The 24,714-nt window shown below is 40.0% G+C and overlaps 1 protein-coding gene across 5 annotated transcripts in view; it reads right to left on the bottom strand.

Annotated features, from left to right (window-relative positions):
* Positions 1–528: 528 nt before the first annotated feature.
* The window catches only part of WNT7B (Wnt family member 7B), a 93,869-nt gene continuing 69,683 nt past the window's right edge, over positions 529–24,714 (bottom strand). For all 5 annotated transcript variants that reach the window (XM_033058936.1, XM_033058935.1, XM_033058939.2 and 2 more), the window contains exons 3-4: positions 15,444–15,715; positions 529–3,896 (exon numbers count right to left, since the gene is read on the bottom strand). In XM_033058936.1, the coding sequence (XP_032914827.1) occupies positions 3,417–3,896; positions 15,444–15,715 (752 nt within the window). In that variant the 3' untranslated portion in view covers positions 529–3,416. The remainder of the gene's footprint in view (positions 3,897–15,443; positions 15,716–24,714) is intronic.

The following is a 24,714-nucleotide window of genomic DNA, read 5'->3' as shown; positions in this document are numbered from 1 at the left end:
TGTTCTCAATATCAAAGATGTTGTAACTATTCTAGCCAAGGTAAATGCTGCAAAATCCTTCAGGTTCAGATTCAGGTAGGGTTTTCATATGTGTCCATAGCTGGCTTGAATAATCTGGAGCATGTATGAGTGCCTAAGTCAGGGCCTTCAATCCTCTCCTCTAGGGCTCTTATTCCCCTCTGTTTGCTAATCTATTATGTGAGGTTCATAGTCAAGCACCATTCTTGAGTTGGATGCCAAATTTCTATCACAAAACATTTATTTTCTTCCACCAAAAATTAATCTTTACACTGTAGCCAGCAATGTTGGTGCTTGTTTCTCTGTAGCACCGGTGTAGGTCGATGGCTCGAGACTGACAGCACACACAGTCATTATTATTTTTCCAGAAACACAAAAACTGCTTAAGACTTGGAATTCATCTATCATTTCTCATGTGGAGAAATCTGTACACAAATGGTCTTTTCATAAGACCTCGTTGCCTTTTTGTTTTTTTTTCCTAAACAAAGAACAAATAAAAGGAAAAGGAACTGGAAGGGGAAAAAATTAAGTTTTAATGGAAACACATTTTGTCTTTTGTTTTCTGCTTGCCTTAAAACATTAACATAGTAAACAAATTGATCTTTGCTCTTAAGTTCTTTAATAACATAAAGTATTTTGAGTTTTGTCATGGCTAAGGTACGGTTAACCACATGTTGCTGATCGTGTTCCAACCTCTATTGTCACAGGTCTTTGACATCAAACTACATTTTTAAAAATAAAAGTTGTGTGTAACCCACTTCTATTCACAGACACCTTTGTTAAAAGTTGTGATTTTGGGGAGTGTTTCAATATATTAGTGGTAAAGGTATTTTCTGACCAATACTGCTTTTCCATGGAACATATTTCAAAGTCAAGCATTCCCACTGCCAGCCCCTGCTTTGTGCCATATAGCAATTTTTTGAATGCTGCACCTCCACATGAGCAAAGTTTTTGTAGGATGCTCTGAAATCTTACATTCTAGCTGCTCAGCCAGTTGTGGGACTGTTACAGTGGTCTTACAGTAGCAGACAGAGCTATTTCAAATAGGGGTGTGGAAAAGAGAAAGTGTCACTTTGGTCCACTTTTCAGAGTGGTTGGTGTTATAACATATAACCTTTTTTCCTTTTTTTCTTTTTTTTTTTAACGCAGTGTAGTTCACAATAATTTAAAATACTCTATAGACATTTAAACGATATACAATAATATAACTTAATTGGATTCCTCAATTGTACTTAACAAATACTATTCTAATATATTTACAGTATCTAGTACCATAAGACTGTGCATTACTGTGTTTGGGAGCTTTATTTGCTTCCTGTCAAGAATGTAGTGAAAGTACAGTATTATCACTATTATTCAACAGCAATACCCATGAATCCAAGGGACTTTAAATTACATGGAGTGAATCTAGTATTTTGGGGGCCCCTGTTGACTTCTGTGAAGTTGCACTCATTCCTGCCAAGGCTGGTATTTAGAAATCAACTGTAACATTGAAAAAAAATAAGCAATTCTGCATTGCTCTGTGAGGGAGTCATCAAAAGGGTCTGATTTTCAGAGGGTAAGTGCTTGGGGTCAGAAAGGCAGGTCCTCGTAAGTGTTCAAATGAAGGTCCCCAAATAATTCGTTACCTTTGATAATACAGGTCCACAAATTACAAAGGTGATTCTGGCTCATTCAAACACCCAGCACGGGAGCTGGTGGAGCTCTAGGTCCACCAGCCCCTTGCCCCAAGAGCATCATGTGGATGGGCAAGTGCTTCCGTGTCAGGTGGGGAGGGCTCATGGCTCTGCAGCCCCTCAATGTAAGTAATTAAATGAAACAAAAGCTAAAAATGCAGATATGCAGATGTAAGGAAATTTTAATCCAAGTTTTCAGAAAATCAGGCAGGGACCCTTGGGACAAGCAGAAAATTGCATGGTTAAATGGGCTGTGCTTTAAGTGGGCATATCTGGACTCTTGGGGTTAAAACACTAGATTTTACAGCAGTAAAATATCTGAGGCTGTTTTTAAAATCTCTCATAGGGAAAAGGTGTGGGAATTAGGATTGAGTGCTATTAAGAAGTGAGCTTCTTTCTTTTAACATTCATGTGCTTACCAGGGGTACGTTATTGTTAACCTTAAAGTAATGATGACACAGACTAACCCAAAGTTTGGCTTTCTTATGCTCATGAAGCCATGACAGCTCAGAGGTGGCAGCAACCTAGAGCTCAGCTGCCAGACTTTTATTGACTTCTGAGTGCATACTGAGCATAAGTTTTTTAGAAATCTTGGAAATATTAACTTGCAACCACTAAAGGGAAAACACAATGCCTGGAAGATCCTGCCAGTGCATTTAAAGTCAAAGCAAAACCTTTGATATTTGTTGAAGCACATAGTTGTATCCTAAAACTCCCTATGAGGAGCTGTGAGCAGGTGCTCCACACCTCAGGCCTGAGTCTAAAAAAGTCATTCTTATTCAGGAGGCAAGTGGGAAAAGTCAATATCAAGCATTGGTAACCAAAGTTTCATGTGATGTTTTCACTCAGTTCTAGCAATTGTTTAAGGCCTACAGTAATTGAACTCTCTAATAGTGGAGTGATAACAGATCAGTAGCATTGAAGAACTTAGGGAGAACCAAATACAAAAGTCATAAAGTCAGAGTTCCAATAAGTTTACATTTAGTACAGAATTAAGACATAGCTACCCGTTAGTGCTTAGAATTTTTTGATACTATTAAAAACATAAATAATTATTTTTAATGTTCATTCAAAGAGTTCCAGTGTCACTGGCAGCTGATGTAATTTTGTGAATGTTTGTTGGGGTCTTTTTCCAAACTGATAGTGGAGTATTTCTGCCATAGATTTTGCTCCCTACCAGTTGTTTTCTCTCTACCTGCTTTCATATAAATTTTGGTTTTTGCAGTGAGAATTCTGTGTTCTAGTCAGTGAAGATTTCATTTCCTTAAAAAAGTCTTCATTTGCACAGGGCTAGACAATTTTGTTGCTGTGAAATAGAAGAAAGTGTCTTTTTCTTTTAAATGTCATGGGAGCTGCAATGCAATCAGCTTCTCTGAGAAGTATAATTTAAAACACTAAGAGAACTCTACAACACCCAGATTGTAGTTTAAAAAATTTAAAATAAAAAAAAAAAAGGGGGAGAGAAAGATAGAGAAAGTTTCACGTGGTTGTCAACATCACCTTAATCCTGTTGCCCTTGTTTCCAAAGCAGTTACAACAGCCAGCCAGCCAAAATGCACCATCCTTAGAAGCATAAGTAGTAGTAGGGAGGGAGTGGTTGTTGTGGTGTTGGCTGGGGTTCTTTTCCTCAAGAGGATCAGATGTGCAAAATGATGCTGTCGTTGTTTGTTGTACTCCACTTTCCTCACTCGTGGCAGTTCGCTCTGTTTGCACTCGATGCCGTTATTTGCAGGTGAACACCTCTGTCCGCTCGCTACACGTGTTGCACTTGACAAAGCAGCACCAGTGGAATTTGCAGTTGCATTGCCACACCTTGGTGTACTGGTGTGTGTTGTACCCTCTTCCGCAGCACATCATGTCACACCCGTCCGCGTTGGGAGAGGTGCGGTTGCAGAGTCGTCCCTGGGTACCGACACTCCCTGTGGAAGCATCTTCCTCACAGTAGTTGGGTGACTTTTCAATGTACACTAAATCCGTTTCCATGGGTTTCTGGTAGCTCTTGATCTGCTTGATCTTCAGGAAGGTTGGCTGTCTCAGTCTACTGGCTCGTACCACCTCCACTTGCACTGCAGCATTGTATTTCTCTTTCAAAATATATCCAATCTCTCTGAATTTAGGAAGCGTGGTCCAGCAGGTCTTAGTTGTGCAGGAACCTGAAACACCGTGACACTTGCACTCCAATTTCATTCTCTCTTCGAGGACCTATGTGTACAGACATTTGCATATTGTTACTGCAGGAAAACAATATTGCAAGCCTGCCTAAACCTCAGTCTCTTTAGTTCATATGAATATTCATTACTGCTGGTTGAAATTTTTCAAATGCATGCTTATAAATCTTCTCACCTCCCAGCAGAATGCTTATAACACATTTTGTTTCAAGTGGTACCTCATTGGAAATACAGTATTTTGTCATTTTTGGGAAAATATTTCCATTCTTTTTCCAAATATTGGGGAATGTTTACTCACGTTTTAGTAGATATTTCTTTAGAGCTGCAGGGGACTTCAAATTTTTCAAATTATTTTTGTTTTGAAAACAGAAAAAAAAATAGGTTTGAGGGTTAAGTGGCATGAGATTCAAAATACTTAATTGCTTTAAGTAATAACCAAAGAATGCTTAAAAAGAACAGTATATACTGCATGACTGAATAAGCCTATATGAAGGGAGCTGGAACTGGATGATCTCTAAGGTCACTTCCAACCCAAATCATTTTATGATTCTTCATAATTAAAGATTTTGCCTATATACCTATACCACCAGTGGTAAACTCATGAACTATTACATCCACAGAATGTCCCATCCCCTTTAAAAGCAGCATTCATTGCAGTATTTATCCCAACTGTTAAGCAAATAATCAGGCACAAATACATTTTTTTCCACCAAGGCAATGATAACACAACATTAAAGGGAAAAATTCCACCAAAGGGTCCTGCTCAACAGTGAACTGAAGAGAAATGTATTGCTGTTGTGGAGGGGGTTGAGCCAGAGGGGTTTAATTCAGAGTCACAAACTAGTGGGTGCTCAGGTTCATGTTCCACTGTCATCCTGCCTTTTCTGCTGCAGCCAGACCATGGCACATCCCTCCTTCCCTGGCCAGGCTGTTCCAGTGGGGAGGGCGAGCGATGTCCTCCCGCTCCGTGTGTGCAGCAGAGGGAAGCCAGCCCCACGGAAGCGCCTCTCTGTTTTTCTGCCCTTGTGCTACCACTTAAGCCTGACCATAATTACACCCACAGTCATCATTAGCTTATGAAAATCAAGGCCTAAGAACAAAGCGAGCTGATCTTTCCCCTTCGCAATGGGATGCTAACAAAGAAATATGAGCTACCGAGCTTGTCTGAAAGCATTACTGATGCTGCAGACCATCTCCTGTAGTGGTTTCACTGCAGATCCCAGAACATGACTGAAATGGGCAAAGGATAAAAGGGCCGAAATCTGAGTACAATGGCATAATGAAGTAGGAGGGAGTAAAAAATGCTTACTGCTTCAGAAACTGGCCTTAAAATAAAAGCTGTACAGATCTGGTTATCCCTGCAAATAGAGGGCACCCTCCTGAGTTGTTTGAGTTTCACTTAAATTGTATGGTTTGTTTTTTCCCAAATTTCTGGGGTTTCAATATTAAAGAGAATATTTGGATTTGATTCTCCCTTACCAACATACAGTAGCAAGTATATGATAGCTGAGCAACCTATGCAGGAATCATAAAATATCCAGAGTTGGAAAGGACCCTTCAAGCCCAGCTCAGGAGAACTCCAAAATCCCAGCCTGTGCATCCCTGAGAGAGTTCTCCAAACACTCCTGGAGCTCTGGCAGCCTTGGGGCTGTGACCATTCCCTGGGGAGCCTGGGCAGTGCCCAGCACCCTCTGGGGGAAGAACCTTTCCCTGATATCCAGCCTGATTCTCCCCTGAGCCAGCTCCAGCCGTTCCCAGCTCCTGTCCCTGGTCCCAGAGAGCAGAGACTGGAGTTTCCCCTCCACTGCCCCTCAGAAGGAGCTGCAGCAGCCCTGCTGAGGTCTGACCTCAGTCTGCTCATACCTTAGACCTTCTGGAACCACAGGCTTTACCAGGGTCAAGGTCAAGTTATCCTACCAGAGGCAGAAAAGGTGTTTCCCAGCAAGGTTTACTGAGTTGGGAAAGAAATTCCTATAGCTTCAAATGCTCTAAAAGAAGAAAATCAGCAAGGCTGTGGTGAGCTGGGTTTTTTGTAGACACTGGAATGCTCTGTATCACCTTCCTGTCCTCCATACTGATAGAAAACTTGCCACCTTCTGTTGCAGTAGCATTTCAGTGGCAGTGAGGAGATGGATGCACTGCAACATACTCTGGGGTCTTTCAGGAGTCTCCAGGGTCTCCTCTGTATCCATTTCCAGCCTATGGAGAAGGTATTTTTCCAAAGACCCCCAAATAAGATTTCAATCCTGTTTCACAAATCTGGGTCCAAATAATCTATTGTTATTTAGATATGTTTATATATATTTAGATATATATAAACATGCTTAGAAGTTGTGCTTGATATTGCTGAAAAATGTTTGGGTTTGTTGAAACTAACCCATTCCTACAGCTTTCTCAACATGCAGTTGCAGCTGCAAGAACTGCAGCAAAATCCACAACAAGAGGTGGGTGGAGGCAACTTTTACACCTCCACCAAAGAGCATGAGCAGCTAGGGATTTCCAGGAAAGCATTGCCAATGGGATCTTTCACTGTGGAGTTGTACTCCTCCCTGAGCAGTAAATCTTGGTGAAGTGTGCACATTTTGTCAAGCTCTACCTGTTTTCTGGTGTCTGCATTTTGGTGGAAAAGGCCAAGTCAGTAACTTGCTAAGAGAGTGGGAGGAGGCAAAGTTCATGGGGCTCCTGATTCTTCTGTGGGCTCAACACTGTGGGTACTGTCCTGAGGAGCCTCTGATGCCCTTCCCTGACACACTAGAAAGTGTCATTGCTCCTGAAAGATAGGCATCACCCATTTCCCTGACACACTAGGACGTGTCATTGCTCCAGAAAAACAGACATCATCCGTTTCGGTGTCCTGGGTGATGTCTTTGGAAATGCATATTTATATATGGATGCCTGTCTGCCTATATAAGATTTGTTTGCCTGTGTGTATTTTGTTGAGATGCTGATGTATATATACATTATTACATACATTATATGTGTGTTATTTATAGACACTGCCTGGTAGCCTCTATAGTGCAATCTCCAGCAACTTTATCCTATGTCTTGATTATTTTTTTTCTTTTTGCCACTGTCTTTCTGAAGGTCCAGTTTTGTGATTTATTTTGGTGAGCAGAAACCTGAATTCACCGCTGTGCTTTTTCCAAGATTCCCACTGGTTTTGATGGTGGGAGGACTTGCAAATGCAAGCCATGCAGGCTCAAAAAAGCAGAAGTTTCAAAAAGTATTAATTCATGCTCCTGAAGCCAATCTTGCAGGTTTTTTTAATTTTTTTGGAGGCTTCTCTCATGAATGTGGAATGCTTGGGGTTACAACACTGAGCAGAGGCCCAATCATCAGGTAGTTAAATTCCTGAATGCTATAATTTGTGTGCCCACAGTCAGCTGTGGGTATAAAATTGTGCCCAAAAGCTTGGAGGTCAGGCAATACAAGGCCCAAACTAAGCAGATTCTAAGCAACATTTTTTTCCCCTCTTTCCACCCAGATGCTGCAGTGCCCTTCCTTGCTGACAGGCCAGCATGCTCTGGGCCTCCAGAGGAAAGTCTCTCTGCATGGCACCTTGAGCAGCTTCCCACCTGCCAGGGAGGTGCTGCAGCCGGATCTGAATTTGTTTGCTCAATGCTCTGAATGAAGAGCAGTCAACATTTTGCTTCCTAAAAGTCTCTCCTGCTCAGTTTTCCTCAGCAAAATTCCCATCGAAGTTCTGACCCTGAACCTTGAAGGTACTTATTTACTCAAATCTAAGACACTATGCCAAGCTAGGTGCTTAATTAAAGATTGAAAATCATTAGCTCATATGAGCCACTCTCTCAGCAGTTTCATTTGTCATATGTCAGTGCCTCGTATCTAATCTGGAATGGTTTACAGCAAGATCTACCTCCCAGAGCAATTTCCCATCGTTGGGCTGTGCTGCCTCAGATTAATCATACGAACATTCCTCAGGTCCCTTTTCCACATACAGGCCCACTCCCACCCCAGAATGATCTTGCCAAGTAAAATTTTCTAACTACTGCTACTTTGTTAAATGAATTATGAAATATAATATTAAAGCTTTCTTAATCCCACATTTTTATACCTATATAAATCTTACTTTTAAAATGCAATTCAAGGGCTGTCTGCTGCCAGTTAAGTAGAAAAAGACTTGTGAAGACCAAAATAAAACCAAAGGATATGCATGAAAATAAATTCATTTTTTCAAGTTCCATGTCTAGACCCAAGTGCATAACATCAGATACAGTTTCTGTACATATTAAAAATCCTATTTGGATAAAGTATGTAAAAACAGTAGTTACATTTTGTGTGTGTGTGTGTGTGTGTGTGTGTGTGTGTGTGTGTGTGTGTGTGTGTGTGTGTGTGTGTTTTGGCTTACCCCTGCTGATTTTTGTTTTTCTTAATGGAAATGCATATTGTTGGACCAAGTGTTGAACGTAACAAAATCCATATAACTTTTTGCTGAAGTATCAAAAAGAAATAAAATATTTGAAGACTTTTGCCTCATCAAATATGCAAATGATCAACTTTTCTTTTGGGTAATAGCTACCAAATGAGATGGATTCTGGTCATAAGATGTCACCACTTCTTTGATGGTAGTGCAGCTGCAGTCACGAGAGCTGATGGCTTGCTGATGATGTGTGGGCACTGGCTAACCCAAGTGTCAGTGCAGCCTGGAGCCCATCTCTGCTGACAAAATGCTGATCTCCTGGGCCCATCTGGGAATCCAAGTTGTTTGGGTTTGGTTTTTTATTTTGGACAGGCAGGGGCGTACCTAAGATTAGTAGGGTTTAATGCTACTCTCTAATACAAATGTCCTGAAATGATTCTTTGTTAATAGCAGATCACAGAGCCCATGGCATGTCTGCTTGTGTTGTGCCCAGCCCTGTGAAGAGGGAGCATGGAGCCAGCAGGAGAGGAATAAGGGTACTTCAGCTGCATGGTTTTCCTTCTGCTCCTCTGTGAAGCTGTTCCACCAAGCATCATAACAGTATTTATATTCTGTGGGATCTGGGCTGAGGAGCTGAGTTACTGTGTTTATTCCTCTTGTTATGCCCAGTTTTTCTTATTGTTTATTTTAATGGGAGCAGGGAGCCCCTGCCTTGCAGCAGGTCGGTGTCCAGACACAGCAGGAGATGTTTTTTCCCTGCCACTGACCAGAGCTGAGCAGGACTGGTGACCTTCAGGGGTGCCAGGAGGTATCAATTCACCTCCTCCTGCCCTCCACTTGCCTCCCTAGGTAAGGCACCCTCTTCCATAGTGTCCCCACTTAATGTGGTGAAAAAGCTGAGGAAGGCCCTCTGCACTCTTTACACAAGCTCTCCTCTTGGCTAGCAGGAAAGTTAGCCCAGCATTTTGGGACCTGCTGCCCATTAGATGGATATCCCTGCTGTTATGAGGATGAACAATAGTCAATTAATCAGTGTTTCTTCTCTAGTTTCTAGAAGAGAAAATAGTTGTTCGAGCAATAAAGTGCTGCAATTGCTTAAAAAATTCTGAATATTATTTTTACAGTGAAATGTTGCAAAGCAATCTCCTTCAGAAGCATCCTCCCAGCCATCCCCAAAGCAAGTGTGCCTGCAGTGTTCCACTCGCTTTTCTATGGAATTTGTTCTAAACCTTAAGGGTAAAATATCACCTGAAATAGTTAAAAATATTTCAGTGGTAGTTTTATTCTGTCAGGCAGAACAGATGTGTCAGGTTTGAGGTCGTGCAGTGATATTTCACTAGATGTTTGATACATGCCTTGAATGCATTACATGGTATGGATGGGCATGCACATTTCTTGAATAAAACCATTTAGCAAGTCCTAAAATATTTGGCTATTCCCCCCTCTAATTTTAAAGCAAATTGTTCAAAAAGTAGGGTAGTACCAGATGTAGCTGCTGGCAGTCTGTGTTAAGGGTGTGTTTCTGGAAGAAAAAATAAGCTAACAAATCCAGCCCAACTGGAAGCAGGAGATCTATCCTCATGAGATTTTGAGCCAAAGCTTGCATATTCAAGACATATGGATAAGTCCTTAGTTATTCATCTAACCCACCCAAGCTGTAACACCAAAATTTTTGAAATTGGATTTATGTAACTGTCTGCAAATCACTTTAAGTGGGAAGATGGAAAGTATGGGATGAAGCACAGCTATCAAAAGCTTTTCTTTCACGAGTGGTCTCACAAGGGAAGTGTAGTGAAATAATTTGTCACTTTTAGAGAAAGAAACTTTCAGCAAATGATGAACTCCAGGCTGTAAAACCTGGAAAGTAACATTCTTTGCATCCCTGAAATGACTTGGGAAACGAAGTCACATTTTAAAGATTATTTTAGGCTTATAAGAGCATAAAATTAGTTGGCTTTCACGTTTGAAACTGGCATTCAGCCTCCACTGTGACTTCAGAACATTTCATTCAGAGTTTTTTTCTTGGCATTGTTTCTTATCTTTACATCCTTTCAGGTGACAGGGTGAGCAGTCTGCAGCTTATTAGGCACTGTGCATCTTGCAGGAATGAGCTGATTAATTATAGAGCTTCATGTGACATGAAGGGAGCTAACACTGTCTCTCACATAATGCACAGACAATACACATAAATATTTATGAATATCCATAATTACATGCAATCACACTATATATATTTATGTCTGTGTATGTTTATGTAAATATACTATGCTGTACTATACTGAAATTTAATATAGCATATCATATCATATTATTTTTATATCATATCAGTTTTTTATCTTTATATGTGTATATAGATAATGAATGGTAATCAACAAATCACCTCATTAGCTGTACAGCCAAAGCAAGTGAGCAAAAAAAAAACTCTTCCCACTACTATTGCACCAGAAACTGTGAAAAAGCCATGGCTTAGGTGGAAATGTTGTCCAAGTAATTGAAAAATCTCTTCTGAAAAAAGCCTGAATTATTTGTTTTTTCCTCACACTGTTATTGTTTCGTATGTAAAATAAGCTGTTTTCTCTTACAGGTAATCAAAAAAAAAAAAAAAAAAAAAAAGCTAACAGGAAAAACTCACTGCTGTTACAAAGGAGTAAATATTGGGATGGTGTGAGGCTGAGTTGCTGGCAGTCAGTGAGATGGGTGTGTTTCTGGAAGGGCCAGTTTTTTCTCCACATAACCACAGTCACTGTCTATTGTAAGAGCCTAATTGATTGATAAACTGTTAGAAACATTTCTACTTGTTGGTAAAAGCTGCAATCTGCTACCAATTTGTCAGTTTGTTCTTTTAACTCACCCCATAAAAACAAACAAAAAACCTCCATTTTTATAAATGAGATTTCCCATGAGAGACGGTCATTGTTTTGAAGCTTTCAGCAAAAAGTTAAGCTTAACGATGTGTGTTCCCAGATGTTACTCTAAGTTCATTTATCCCAGAATAAAGACACTTAGTTCTAAAAATACATGGTAAAAGCTGTCTCATAAAACAGCATCAAAGCTGACTTGGTTTGTTGGTATTTAATTTTTCATTACACTGTCAAAGTTCTGCCCACAGATCTCTCTGTAACCCTTCAGATTTGCAACAAAACGTTTTTTGTAACACTTGTGTTAGACTTCTACTAGTCCTCCTCTGGGGGTTTGTTTTCATTTACCACACTTGTACTTTCCATCCCAAATCACAGCGGATGTTTAGAAACTGTCGGACAAGTTTGTTATCTGCTCTTTCACCGCTTTGCCTCCAAGCATAAATCTTCCACCAGGGGAGTCTTGTGTCACCAGGAATCCCTGAGTGCTTTTGTACTCCAAATTACACCAATGGCAAGATTATGATTTTGTCACTGGTGGTATTTATTGCAAATTTATCAGAAATTTTGCAGAATTGCCATTAGCTGAAACAATTCTTAGAAATTCAATGCAGAGCCATATAGGATGCAGTGTGGGTCAATTAGGGGATTCATTCATCCCACAGTGATCAGAAATTCCCTGAGAAACCTAAATGTTTTTTGGGGTTTTTCTCCAAGAAGATAATTTATTAGAGGGTTATATTGAACATCTCAGCCCTAGACTGCAGTAAAAGACCCCCCAAGACTGTTTTTCCCCTCCTTTGTTTGCAAAATTTGTACAATTATTTTTAAAGCATGCTGCTTGTTCCACACCAAAAAAAAAAGTCCTCTGGGCTCTGTTTTTAGCAGCAGTGAAATACCATTAGGCCAGCTGTTGAGAGCATCTGAGCAAGGCAAAATATCAGAGCCATACTGCTGTACTTACAAACCCCTGTGACACTCAGGCATGTGTGGGACAAGCGCTGGGAGAGACTGAGAATGGGCGAGATTTCTGAGAGCACACGAGGAAGTCCTTGTGGTGGTGTAAGAGAACATTCAGGTAATTGTTCAGGAGGCAAAACTAGTGGGCAGAGTCTTGACTAATGACCCTAGCAATGAACCTCTAGTCATCTGGGAGATGTCCAGTGAGGTCATCAAGGGCCCACCAGTGACTTCAGAGCAAGCTGGAAACAGTTGTATGTGGGGTTGGGAGCTCTTTGTGTCCTTTTTTCCTCATGTTTCTGTCTTAAAAGGCTCTGAGATTCAAAAAGAAGGCTAAAAGGAAAGTAGCACATCGGTTGGCTAGAAGTTGTTCTTAACTAACTCAATTTGGTATGACTAAAATGAACTACAAGCCTTCCCATTACAGATGTGAATGCAGGGGTTTTTAAATAGTGAAAGTGCTGTGAAATCTCTGTAGGAAGCTATAACAGTAATTTCACGATTATAAGCTGCACCTGATTATAAGCCACACTTCCGGGTTCGGACCAAAATTTTATTCAAAATTGTGCGGTGTATAATCGTGAAATTACTGTACTTCCTTTACTCTCTTTACTGTCCATTACCACTCTAAGGTTGAAAACACCTTATTTGAAAATATTTGAGAATTTCTGAAGCAATGAAGGAATTAAAAAATAAACTGAGTTCCTTGTGTTTTCCTTCTTACCTTTTATTCCTACTCATAACACGTTTAAAATAATCTGTACCTTGGTTCTTTATAATAGCAGCCATGAACCAGAAGTTTGGCTCTGAAGTGTTTCCATATCTTAAGACAAGCCACATACAGATCAGCAGGATGGCACTGACAAGACTTTCTCACACCAGAACGACCATTTCCCAGTTGTGTTGTGAGAGTTTTGCAAGGGAAAATGAGAAGAAAGATGGAAGCTCAGTGCTGTACCCAGGCAATCCAGGTTTACCAAGGACCCCCAAAACTGTCAGATTTCAGGTGAATGTAGATCAGATTTCAAGTTTGCCTGAATTCTCAGATGGAACTTATGATTTCACACTGACATTGCAGAAAAGTCTGCAACTGATTTGTAAGGGTCCAACCCAGAAACACAGAAAGGATATTCTAGGCTGCAGAGTTTTGTTCTAACCTTAAATTTCAGTCAATCTTGAATTCAAAATGTCTAATTTATACAAATAGCAAATTATCCCAGAAGAACCAAAATCACTAAATATTATTTACTGTATAAGTCTGAATATTCAGTTAATGGGAATATATATATCATAACACCAACATTATTTCTATACATGACCCCCAAAACCATCTTTTACATTAGCACATTCCTCTGGATTTGATGGATTATACTTAAAAACAAAAAACTACACCAAATCCTTTCAGTCATTGTCAACTTTTAAAAGCAATAAAGCAATACAATGAATTAATGAATAGCTGTGGGTATAAATAAGTAGTGAAAAATGCCAGCAACAAAAAAAAGATAATAAAATCCAAAATACTATTTATATTTTTAAAAATGGGGAAAATATATTGTATTTATATATATATAGTATATATTTCTATATACAGTATTTCAAGCCTTTTTATTCCCCTCTTAAAATATGAAAGTATTATTTGTCTTTTGCAAGAGCATTTGAAAAAAAAAATTAGAATTGTTAAACAAAATTTATTTGCATGAATGCTGCTACCAAAAGTATCTGTAAAAACAGGCACCTCTTTGGTTTCCTTATGTCCCTCTGCCTATAAAATTCTGATGGAAAGTAAAATATAATGTGCTTAATAAGAATCAGCAATGTGGTCTAGTGATTCAGGGCTGTATTTAGAATTTGGGGACCCATGATCTGTGCCTGGTTCACATAATGAGTTTTTTCTGTCCTTGGGACTTCACTGTTCTCCATCTCAGTATCTGCTTTTGCTCTTTTGTCTGTCTTTCCCATCTAGACTGTGACCTGTTCCAAGCAGGACCTGCATCAGAATCTCCACAGGGGTGGCACAGCGCACACTGCAGAGGATGCCCTTTTAAGCAGGGATGATAATGCATCTAGCAGTAATAAACTCTCCCTGGCAAGTTTAAGAGTTGACTTCCATCTCCTTTTGCCCCCAAACACAATCCATAATGCTGAGCTGAAATTCCCAGCCTAAGTGAAGCGATCAAACCTGGAGCTGGTCTTCCAATGTGATGGTCAACTGCTAAATGAAGTTCTTTTCTACACATGGCAGAAACTTTTAAGAAAAAGACTGCCCTCAAGGCTGTTTTTCTGTTTGGCTCTTCAGCCAGCTTCCTCCTGCACATCTGGAGACCTCAGTGTGAACTATCACTGAAGTACCAATCCTGTCTCTACGCTTGACATTATGCCTCTCTCTCCACACTGAATTTATGCAGTGTTTCCACCCCAGAACCATACAGAACCTTCAGTTTCATTGTATGGCCAATGCAGCTGTGCTAATAAGCAAGACCCAGGCAGAAAGATAATTACCCTGTTTCTGTCACCACCAATTCTACTCTCTCTGCTCAGTGTTCAGTGCAGGACTGAAAGCACACATGGTTTTAGAGGAGGAAAATTCAGTCTTACTTTGAGGACTACAGGAGAAGGATTTTATTGGATTGATGTATTGGTATATTGGGCTTTTCCTGGGGGAAAACACTTTGAAGGCTATGATCTCTCCTGAGGTAGGTATATATGATGCAGAAAGACTTGTTACACTTTTAAAAGGACAAGCTTTGAGAGCTACGAGGATTATTAGTGAACAGTAAATCAGCATAGCTCCATGATGTTTATTGTTTCCGTGACAAGCAATACAGTCATGGTTGTAGACGTGAAACTGTTTCTTCTTATGCCAATCTTCGTAGCTTTTTAGTTACAAAGAGACAGTTGTGCATCAGCTAAGAAGGGCATTGTGTACTACTATGTGCATTTCATTAGAGCTGGGGTCAAATACCTGATTTGGGTTTTGCTGGAATAAATATCTGGAAGTGCTGTGAAAGTTGAGCGATGCAGACCACTCAGTTCTGTCCCACCACAAGCCCCGACATCCCTTGCTAGGTTTTTTGCAAATTGGACTAAAATCAGTGATTTATCATTATGCCAAACAGATCCAGCAAGGTCCTCCCTATTATCAGAGGGGGCTGGAAAGAAGGCTTAAGAAGCAGAAATTTTTACAGGAGTACCTGTAATACTTGACCAGCTCTGAATAAAAGGAAACAGGAAAATAAAGGTGAACGATAGATGCCATCCGGTGACTTGAGGTCGGGATAACATCAGAGAGGGGTAAATTCTCAGGAAATGCCTCCTGCCACCAAGCCAGCCTCCCCCCGTCCACCAGCACACACTTCCCCATCCCTTGTCCTTTCTGGAATACCTTTCTTCCAGCCTCATTGTTGTGCAAGTTCATCAGCCTCCGTGCATTCTTTTTGATTTCTCGGGCATCAACAAACCTCCGGGAGAACTCAATGCCGTATCTGATATCCGCAGAGCAGCCTCCCCACTTCCAGCCCTCCTCCTGGTTGTAGTAGCCCTGTTTCTCTCGGTCACAGCCACAATTGCTGAGGTTGCCCTGGCTGCAGGCGGCCGTGACAGCGTGTGCAACCCCGGCAGCAGTAATGGCATAGGTGAACGCAGCTTCCCTGCTTCCTGTGGAGAGAAGCCAAAAGCTGATGGGTTGGCAAAAAGGCAGCACGTACTCACTACAGAAAGCACACACATTATCTACAGCAAGGGCGTCAGGCAGCAGTGTGAGGACAGCGTTACTCCTCAGCGTGGATTTCTCATTTTACAGAATTCCACACATATTTAAAACGCTTGGCTAGGCTTGGGCATATTACCCCAGGTATGCAGCCATGCGAGAGTCCCACGTAAACCCCTTCACCAGAGGGGAACTTGGCAATGAATCTGGACAGCGGTGAGGTGAGGCCACAAGATTTGTTTTCACACTGTCTAGTCAGGTTTGCAAGCTGAACTTTATCTGTTTCAGATGAATAAAAAGTGAATTAATAGCTACCTCTAAGCATTGGCACTGCATGGAAAGAGAGAACTGTTCTGACAACAACAAAAAAACCCTAGGACACAAATGGGGCTGATTATTAATGTAACTATAAATGCTTGGGTAGCATCCATTCCATTACTGATATTGAGTTTAAAGTACTGCAAGAGACCTACAGAGACAAGAACTGGGTGAGTTTCATTTCCTTTCAAGGTAGAGATCAGCCCTTTCCCTTGCAGACTTCTCCTGTGCATTAGTTTTGCTGAAGGGACCCTTTTCCACTCCCACTCTGACTCAAACCTCTGCATTACCATGGCTATTGAGCATACAAAAGGTATAAAATTGCTGTGACAGCATTATTTTCTCTCCAAAGTAGGTGAGAAACTGTCATGGAAGCAAATTATTTTTTTAAAAGTTGTTTTAGAAAAGGAGATTATTTTTCATTTCTTTCTATAATGCTGCTACTGGTGAAGGTTCCTGATTGCCAGTTCCATGTTGATAACAAGGGGAAAGGTGAATAAGGCCCTTTCTATACCTATTATCTGAGGTGCCTGGGAGGTGCAAGGAGGCAGAACGGTGGGAGGGGAAGGTACAGCCCATCCTCGCTCTCCCGTGAGACCACACTCTGTCACTGACTTCACACAGGGCTGGATCGTGGTGCTTTGCTCCTCTTATTTATAACAGTACCCCACAAGTTCCCTTCTCAGTGCTTCCCTCTCTGTGTTTCTCTGGTAATAAACAGACAATCCTGTACTGCTGCAGCCAAAGAGTAACTGTAAAAAATTTGCAGAAAGTTGCTGTAATGCTTTAATGACCACACACAGAGCTCTAGCATCATTAGTGGATTTGGGAAGGGAAAAAAAAGGAACAAATTTTCCAGAAGAGGAAGGAAAAAAATGGTTTAGAAGTTAGTTTTAATTTTTTAATTTTTGGATTCATAGAGCTCATAACTACTCTGGAATGATAACTCCACAGGAGTATTTATGTATGGTGGGATTTATATTTCTTATTTTAATAGATAGCTTCCTGAAAGATTACATCATTGCCAGGTATGAGGAAGATCCCACAAGAAACAATCAGAAACTGAGGTTTGGCGCCATTCGCTTGTTTCTCCAAAGCAATAAAAAAGAAACTTTGGGTAGAGGCAAAACAAAAGGGTTCTGTGTTCTTCAGCTACCAAGAAGGTTAAACTGATACGTGCATTATTTGAGTAGATGGTGCAGTTGCAGGACTGCCTCTGCTTTCAGACACAGCAGTGTTTTGTTGGGGTGTGCGATGTGTGCAGTCTGGTTCAGTGCTTCCCAAACCGTGGTCTGCAGAACACTGGTGGTCCAGGAGGCCACGGTAAAGGGTTCACAGCTAATCCACAGAGCCGTATTAAACACTATTTTAAATAGTGTTTTCAATTAAAAGCTTGATGATAACGATGCCTGGTGGTCCATAAGAAATTCTGAGGGTTGATAGCAATCCAAAACAGTTATGGAACCACTGTTCTAATTTCTAGTGTGATCTTCACATGTTGATATTCACTCCTCTACACTTGCCAGCTGAATTCAAATCTGGGACTCTTGTTTTAAAATATATTCTGTTGACTTGCAGGATTTCATTCTTCTTTTTTAAAAAAAATATATTTCTAATCTATAAATTGAAATATTGGAAGCATGAGATGTAATAGAAGTTACATATATATACATACAGTTTGCTTTTCTTCAGGATGAGGGTAAACAACAATGTAAAATGAGACCCAGGGAAATTTTGGTCTACATGAAGTACACGTAGAAAGGCTCATTAACAAGAAGAAACTTATTCCTGTGAGGGAACATAGCAGCTGTGATCTACAGTTCAGTAGATTTACTCAGAGATTTAGTGATAGTTGCTTATATATTGTGTTTAAGCTCAATATATTACCCATGACTCCAGAGTACATGGTAAGACATTTTTTTATTGTCACTCTTTCTGTGACTCCTTTGTAAATTTTCGCACATTGCTTCCCTTGATCAATTTTATAAAATGAAAGAAAATAATGTCTTTATCTTCCTTTTTCTCTCCCTCATTCCCATTCTCCCCCTGACTACCATCAACAATAAAGGAAAATATCTTCCCTTTATCTATTTGAGAGCTAAAGCAGTTGATGGAATTTTCTCAAATCATAGGATAATATAGAACGGAAACTACACTGACTCTCTTAAGAGATTACTCTCCTGTTTTGATGCAGCTCTAAAATAAGAAGTCTCAGAAATTAGCAAATTAAGTTGTCCTGCTAAGAATTAAGGTTTTGGGGGATTACTATTTTTTTAACTAGAGGATGTTCTAAAACTTCACTTGTGCTCCTAAAGAGTTTGCTAAGGTCCCAGGATCAGTGGAGTCAATCAGAAACTGCTGATGGGAAAAGGAGGGAAACCTCTGTGCTCAATGTCGGCTGTACACAAAGCTTTCCATTAGCATGTCATCACTTGGAAACAGTTCTAAGCAAATCTTTGTTAGGCAGCTAAAAATATTTAAGTAATGATTGCTGTGATACCTTAATGGAGAGCAATAATCTCATTTTACAAAATTTTCTGAGATTTCAAAAATATTCTTGGTCTGCAACAAAAAGGAGAAAAGTATTTCCAAAAATGTTCACGGAATGAAGACATAAGTAGTAGTAGATTTGGGATTTGATTTTTCTTTTTCCAGTGAATATCCTGATTATCTAGTTATTTGGTACTGCATACACTTAGTTTTTCAGTCTCAGAAGAAAAATTATCATCTGACTTCCAAAGTTTTCTGTCATATAGACTAGAATAATTCTGTTGAGATTTTCATTTTGGTGAAAAAGACACTGCTTTGGCTTTTATTGCAACCCTTGGATTCACCCATTTCTCTGTCAGAAATACCTGCATTGGTGTCAAAAATGACAGTTCTGACTTTATACCCAAAACATAGAAGGGATGTCTTCATGAGTAACATGAACTACTAAACATCTGATCTGATAACTGTCTGATCTAGTAACTCCAAAAGGAGATGACTGCCAGTATTAATTAAAATTAAGCCATTTTTCTTTGGGATGGTGCTCAAGACCACTCCTAGCAATCTGCCAGGCCATCAGAGGAGTCTGTGGTTTGCCAGTCTGAGTTACTGCCATTTTCTTGAGTTCATTTGCATTCCAACAGAGGGTTGTAGTTTGAAAGTGCTCTAATAGCCAGCAATGCAGGCAGCTGCTGCTCAGACAGATATTGGACCAGTGATTCCTTAGTGCATGTCTTCAGCAGATGGGCAGAAAGGAGCCTTTATCTGTCCTTGGAGTGGTGGAGTAGCCTATATTTTACCCCTCATTTAGATGTCATTTCTGACTAAGTTTTAGACTTCTAACTGAGCACTAAACTTAGTATGGTTTGATGTGGAAATTCTTACAAGTTCCACAATTGCTGTAGTTTACCAGACTCGAGTATGCACAGATTCAGCAGAGTATTTTCAGCCTGGAGCCACAGGCAGCTCAGAATCACATAGGTTAAATACATATTCAATTATTCAGCTGTGAGCACAGGGTTAAAGATTCAACTGTTCCATAGCTATTTGCAAGACATCTATTTGTTGGAGCAACTAGATGAGAATTCTGCTATTGCACATGTCATCCTGAAATGACTCATGTCAGCAGCTAGATGAATAAGGCTGCTACTGAACGTCAGCTATTAGAACTGTAATTTAACTTGAAATATTAAACTACAGAACATACAGTGTTTGCCAGTCATTTCCTAGATCTTGCATCACCAATGATAGAAAAAAGTACTATACACTGTTTTAAACAACACAAATTCTTCATGCACTTACACAAGACTCCAGATTGGTTATATGACACAATACAACGTAGGTCAACAGGAAAAAGAAATTAACCACAGCAGAACTCGAATTTTTTTGACAAACTTACCCTTTTCAACAAGTCTGGCAAGCTGATGACAGATTGAGTCATTTTTTACAGCAAAAGACAATAGATACATCTAGATTAAATGAGTAAACTAAAACTCAGACAACAGCACCCTGAGTAGTGTTGGATGAAGAGTTTTACAGACAAGTTTATTTCTTTTGTAATTTTGTATTTTATTCAACACACATATTTGCAATTCTCAAGGAAAATAATGCAAGCTCTTCTTTTTGGGTTTGATCCAAGGGCAATACAAGTCAGGGGGAGCTTTCTCACTGTCTGGAGCAGATCCTTTATTTGCATTTTCAGTGTAATTAACTTTGGGCTTCTTGGTTTATAAAGGTAGGGACACATTTATTTTAATTTAATTTCTCTGTCCCTCTAACTTTCTATACCCAGTGCTACATGTCAGAACTAAAGGCCACTGAAACCCCTTTGTACAGGCAGAAGTATTAAGGCAGAAGAGCAGGAAACTCAGGTGCGTCTATACTCTATCAACCCTGATAGAGGTTAATAAGACAGATGTTCCTCACAACAGCTTTTATTCTTCCCATCCTTAAGGATGTTCAGTAGAGGAGGTTCCAGGATCTAGACCAGTATCTCAGGACTGCTACTGGTATGTATTTCACTAATATTAACCCAAAACTGGTTTTCTGAGAACAAACCCACTGCTTCTTTCTCTAGAGCTGCCAAGAGCAGGGTAATCTCCTTGTAGCAGCAGCCTTGAAATATGTAAAGACTTCCCAGATGTGTTGCATCATCAGCTCTTGCCCAGCACCCCCAAGAGCTCTGCGCCTTGCCCCTGCTCTCCCAGCTGGCTGGTTAGTGCTGCAGTGCTGGAGATGTGACTGGGTGTTCCCACCAACTACACTCTTGCCTCCTTGAGGCCAGAGCAGAAGGAGCCCTTCATATGCCTTGTATGCTGCAGTCCTGTTTATTTCCCCCAGCATTCCTTTTTTCACAGCAGCAGGACACTTTTAACTCCTACTCAATTTGCAGCCGTCTTCTGTGCAGCTGCTGACACCAGATGTTTCCCATCTTGCATTTGTGCAGATGATCATTCCCACGTACTGATCTTCGCCTTTCTGATTTGCCTCCTCTTTCTTTGCTTTAATTCTTTTTTCTTCTTTTCTGGATCATTATCCATAATCATGTTCAATTTTGACCCCAACTTCCTCCAGTTTCCTTGTAGTCCTTCCCAACATAATATAATTCACAAATGCAATGATCACAGCGTATTGTCTTGGTCAAGTCAAGAGTATAATGCTGACTGGTACCAGCGTCAGCATAGATCACAAGAAACCTAGTCAGCACACCTTTCCATTTCGATAACTACCCTCCAAGTATGATTTCTAGATGGTCTGTACCCAGGTGGCGTGTTCTTATTTTTCTTATGAGAATGTCATATAAAGCAATGTCAAAAGCTCCCTTTAAATCCAAGATATATGGTATAAACTGCTTCTGCTCTGCTTCTGAGGCCCTGGGTGGCCAAAGAAGGAAATTAGATTGGTTTAATGTGATTTGTTCTTCACAGATCCTGGTTGACTCTTACTCATGTTCTTGTTCTTAGTTATGAGCTTACAAATGGGGATTTTTTCCCATATTTTTTTCATTTACTGAAGTTAAGCTGATTGGTCCTACAATTCCTTTCTTTTACTTTCTTTCTTTTTTCTTTTCTTTTCTTAGACAAAGGCAATACATTTGTCCTTTCAATTCTTCTTAATTAGAGTTCTCCACAAGTTTTCAGCACTTGTGGCTGTAAGGACAACCAGCTATACACTGACTCTATTAAATGTTCTGAGATGAGGGACAGCTAACTGGAAGGCAATCAACAGGGACAAATACTGCTTGCTAATGCTCAGAGGGTTCTCCTCTGTTGATGGGATTAATTTATAACCATCTGCTCACCATTCACCTGTTAAGTGAAATCTGAGGCAAGAAGTGCTCAGCCTTGTTGATATTATCCTTGGTTTGCACTTTCCTCAGGGGTCCACTCCACTTAGTAGTGGATCAGCCTTTGTTCTACACCTCCTACTCACTGACAACTCATTGATTTCTGTGTAGCCTTCTGTCAAAAAAAAAGAAAAAATAGATATACCATGGTTGTGAGATTCCTTTGTAGCACCTATGCTCAGAAGCGCTCCTGAGCAATGCACTTGGTACTGGCTGAGTGGCTGAATATCTGGTACTGGCAGGACTTTCTGGTCAAGTCTCATGGAGCCTGCTGATGCTCATGGTCAGTAATATTATCTTTACACTATTCATTCATTTCACTTTTCCTCCTTAAACCCCTTACTTTCTACTACAGTCTAATTAAAATAGTCTTATTTAAGTTTGTTTCATCCATATAGTTCTATTTAGTTGAACTATAGCTAGAGCAGGAGTGATTACAGCAGCTTTTTCCTAGGCTGTCTGTGGTGTCTATTTTTAATTACACATGGCCAGGACAGAGAAAATTGCAGATCTCAAAGCTGAGCATGTGTAGTGATATGACATAATGGTTTATTTAAAGATTCTTCTCTTATTCGGCATTTTTTATCTCCAGGCTCCCACTAAGTTTTTATGGCTGGGGGTGCCAGGAACTCGGCCATCAGTTTAGAATTGCTCTGTCAACTGGACTATTTTCTGTGGCTCATGTGGGTTTGTCAAATCTTCTTTTAGAATGGGCTGTACATGTGAAATAGTTCACACTAGCCTTATTGCAGCTTCTTGCTGTCACTCTTTATATGCTTTTGAAACCATGTCTATTAAAAAGAGATACTTACTCTGCCTCTCCTTTTCACATTTTTCCAAACATTTTTTGAATGTCATGGTTATTTTCTAAAGGCTTGGCGTTACTTTCCACAGTGATTTCTGTAATGAGTCTTCCAAGGATTTACAGGGATTTTTTTACTTAATTTACCCCCTAATTTATTCAGTTAAGTCCTGGCAACCTTAAACAATAGTCAGCATTTCTGTTCCAGTGAGCATAATTCTGTTGTGTTTTTGACTGTCTTTTGGCAACATGTCCCTTGGTGAAGTTTTCTGGGACAGTTCCTGTGAGGTTAGTGAGTTTTCTATAATCTTTTAAAGGATGTTTAGCAGTGCCCAGAGAAATATGAAATTTTTGGGCTCTCCACTGTAAAATTATATTTGCCATAACAAATATTTCTTACCAGCTTAGCCCTAAAGAAGCAAACTGTATCCAATTCTTACAGAAAATGGTGAAATTAAATTTTGGTCCCAAATCACCACTACTTGTTTTTGTCAAAGTTAAATCAGAACATGGTGCTGAGCACACATTTAAAGAGTGCACGAGAGCATGGCTTGAGGAGCATGAGGGGGTAGTTCCCAGATGCACTGTGCCTTTGAGAGGAGCCTGTGTGTGTGTCACAGAAGGCTGTGTTTTCACAATGCTGCTGCTAATACTATCAAAGTAGCATGTGGGAAGCAAGAGCCAGAGCAGAGAGATCGTCTCCTGCTTGTGTTCTCTTCTGGACCTGCTGATGTCCCACTGTGGCACTCAATGATTCCCTGCTGAATGTTTGGTGCCTTTGCTTTTCAACGATGACAAGAGGTTTGATATGTAACAGTATGTGAAAGCTCAGTTGGAGACATCTTGCAGTGTACTGAGGTTTTAAAAAGTTCTTTGCACCCCTTGCTAGAAAGCATGGAATCCTGAAGGCATCCTGGAGAAACTGAGTTCTAAAGTATTCCAGTGTCCTTAAATTAAACGGGTCTGTGAGGAACCAGATGTGTTATACATTTCTATTCTATTCTATTCTATTCTATTCTATTCTATTCTATTCTATTCTATTCTATCCTATTCTATTCTATTCGAATAATTCAAATGCTTCAACTTGTTAACAGCAGCGCTTACGTAGGATTTGACAATGCATTACAGTCTCTCTTTTGAAGGGCATTTCACAGAGAAAAAGAAGTCCAATATTTAGGATAAAGGGAAGGGAATCTGTAACTATGAGGAGAGATATTTTTATCTCTTTTTTAGGTTTCTCTTGACAGTATTCTTGCACTATATGGCCTGTTAAAGGTTTCTGAGGTACCTGTGTGGTGCTCAGCAAGTGAAACATTGTCCACTCGGATTTAAGAAGTAGAAATGATGCTTGCCACATAATAAAAAACAGGAGAAAAAAACAAGCAGAAAAGAAACCTCAACTCTGAACCTGAGAAGAAAACAGAGGACAGTACTAACAACTACGTTTTTAAAGTACATTTGCAATCAAGTCAACTTCATGCTCTGTTAATCGAGATACAAGAGCAGACCAGGTGGCTACCATAACCACTGAGATTTTCATGTGCATTATTGAGATTTTAGAAGCTTGAGCCTTCTGTGAGTGAATCATTTCAGAATGGATGCACTCTAGGTAGGATACTACCAATCTAAGTTATTCAGTGGTTTTGTCACTGTATTTGACTTTGCTGTGGACCCTATTTCACAAATACTCTGTCATTTCTTCTATTATACTCACGAATATTAAAAATCCACTACTGTGCAGAATCAGACCTTCTCAGTGGAATTTTTACTGGGTCAGTATTTTAATTAACTTAAATCATCTCAGTGGTCTGACATAACTGTACTACGTTGAAGAGCACCTCTATAAAAGTAAATCTGCACTGTCATTTGCATGAAGTCATCTTTTCTTCTATTATCTTATGCAATTTCTAGCCCAGATAGCAAATCCCTAAGGCCAGTGGTCATGTCCATTTGTTTTGTAAATTACTCTGCATACCTGTCCTTTGCTGTAGGAG

Source organism: Catharus ustulatus, chromosome 4, assembly GCF_009819885.2.
Source record: "Catharus ustulatus isolate bCatUst1 chromosome 4, bCatUst1.pri.v2, whole genome shotgun sequence".
In the NCBI taxonomy this organism is placed as follows: domain Eukaryota; kingdom Metazoa; phylum Chordata; class Aves; order Passeriformes; family Turdidae; genus Catharus; species Catharus ustulatus.
The sequence above is the reverse complement of the archived record's forward strand: the minus strand, read 5'-3'. Positions and strand labels throughout refer to the sequence as shown.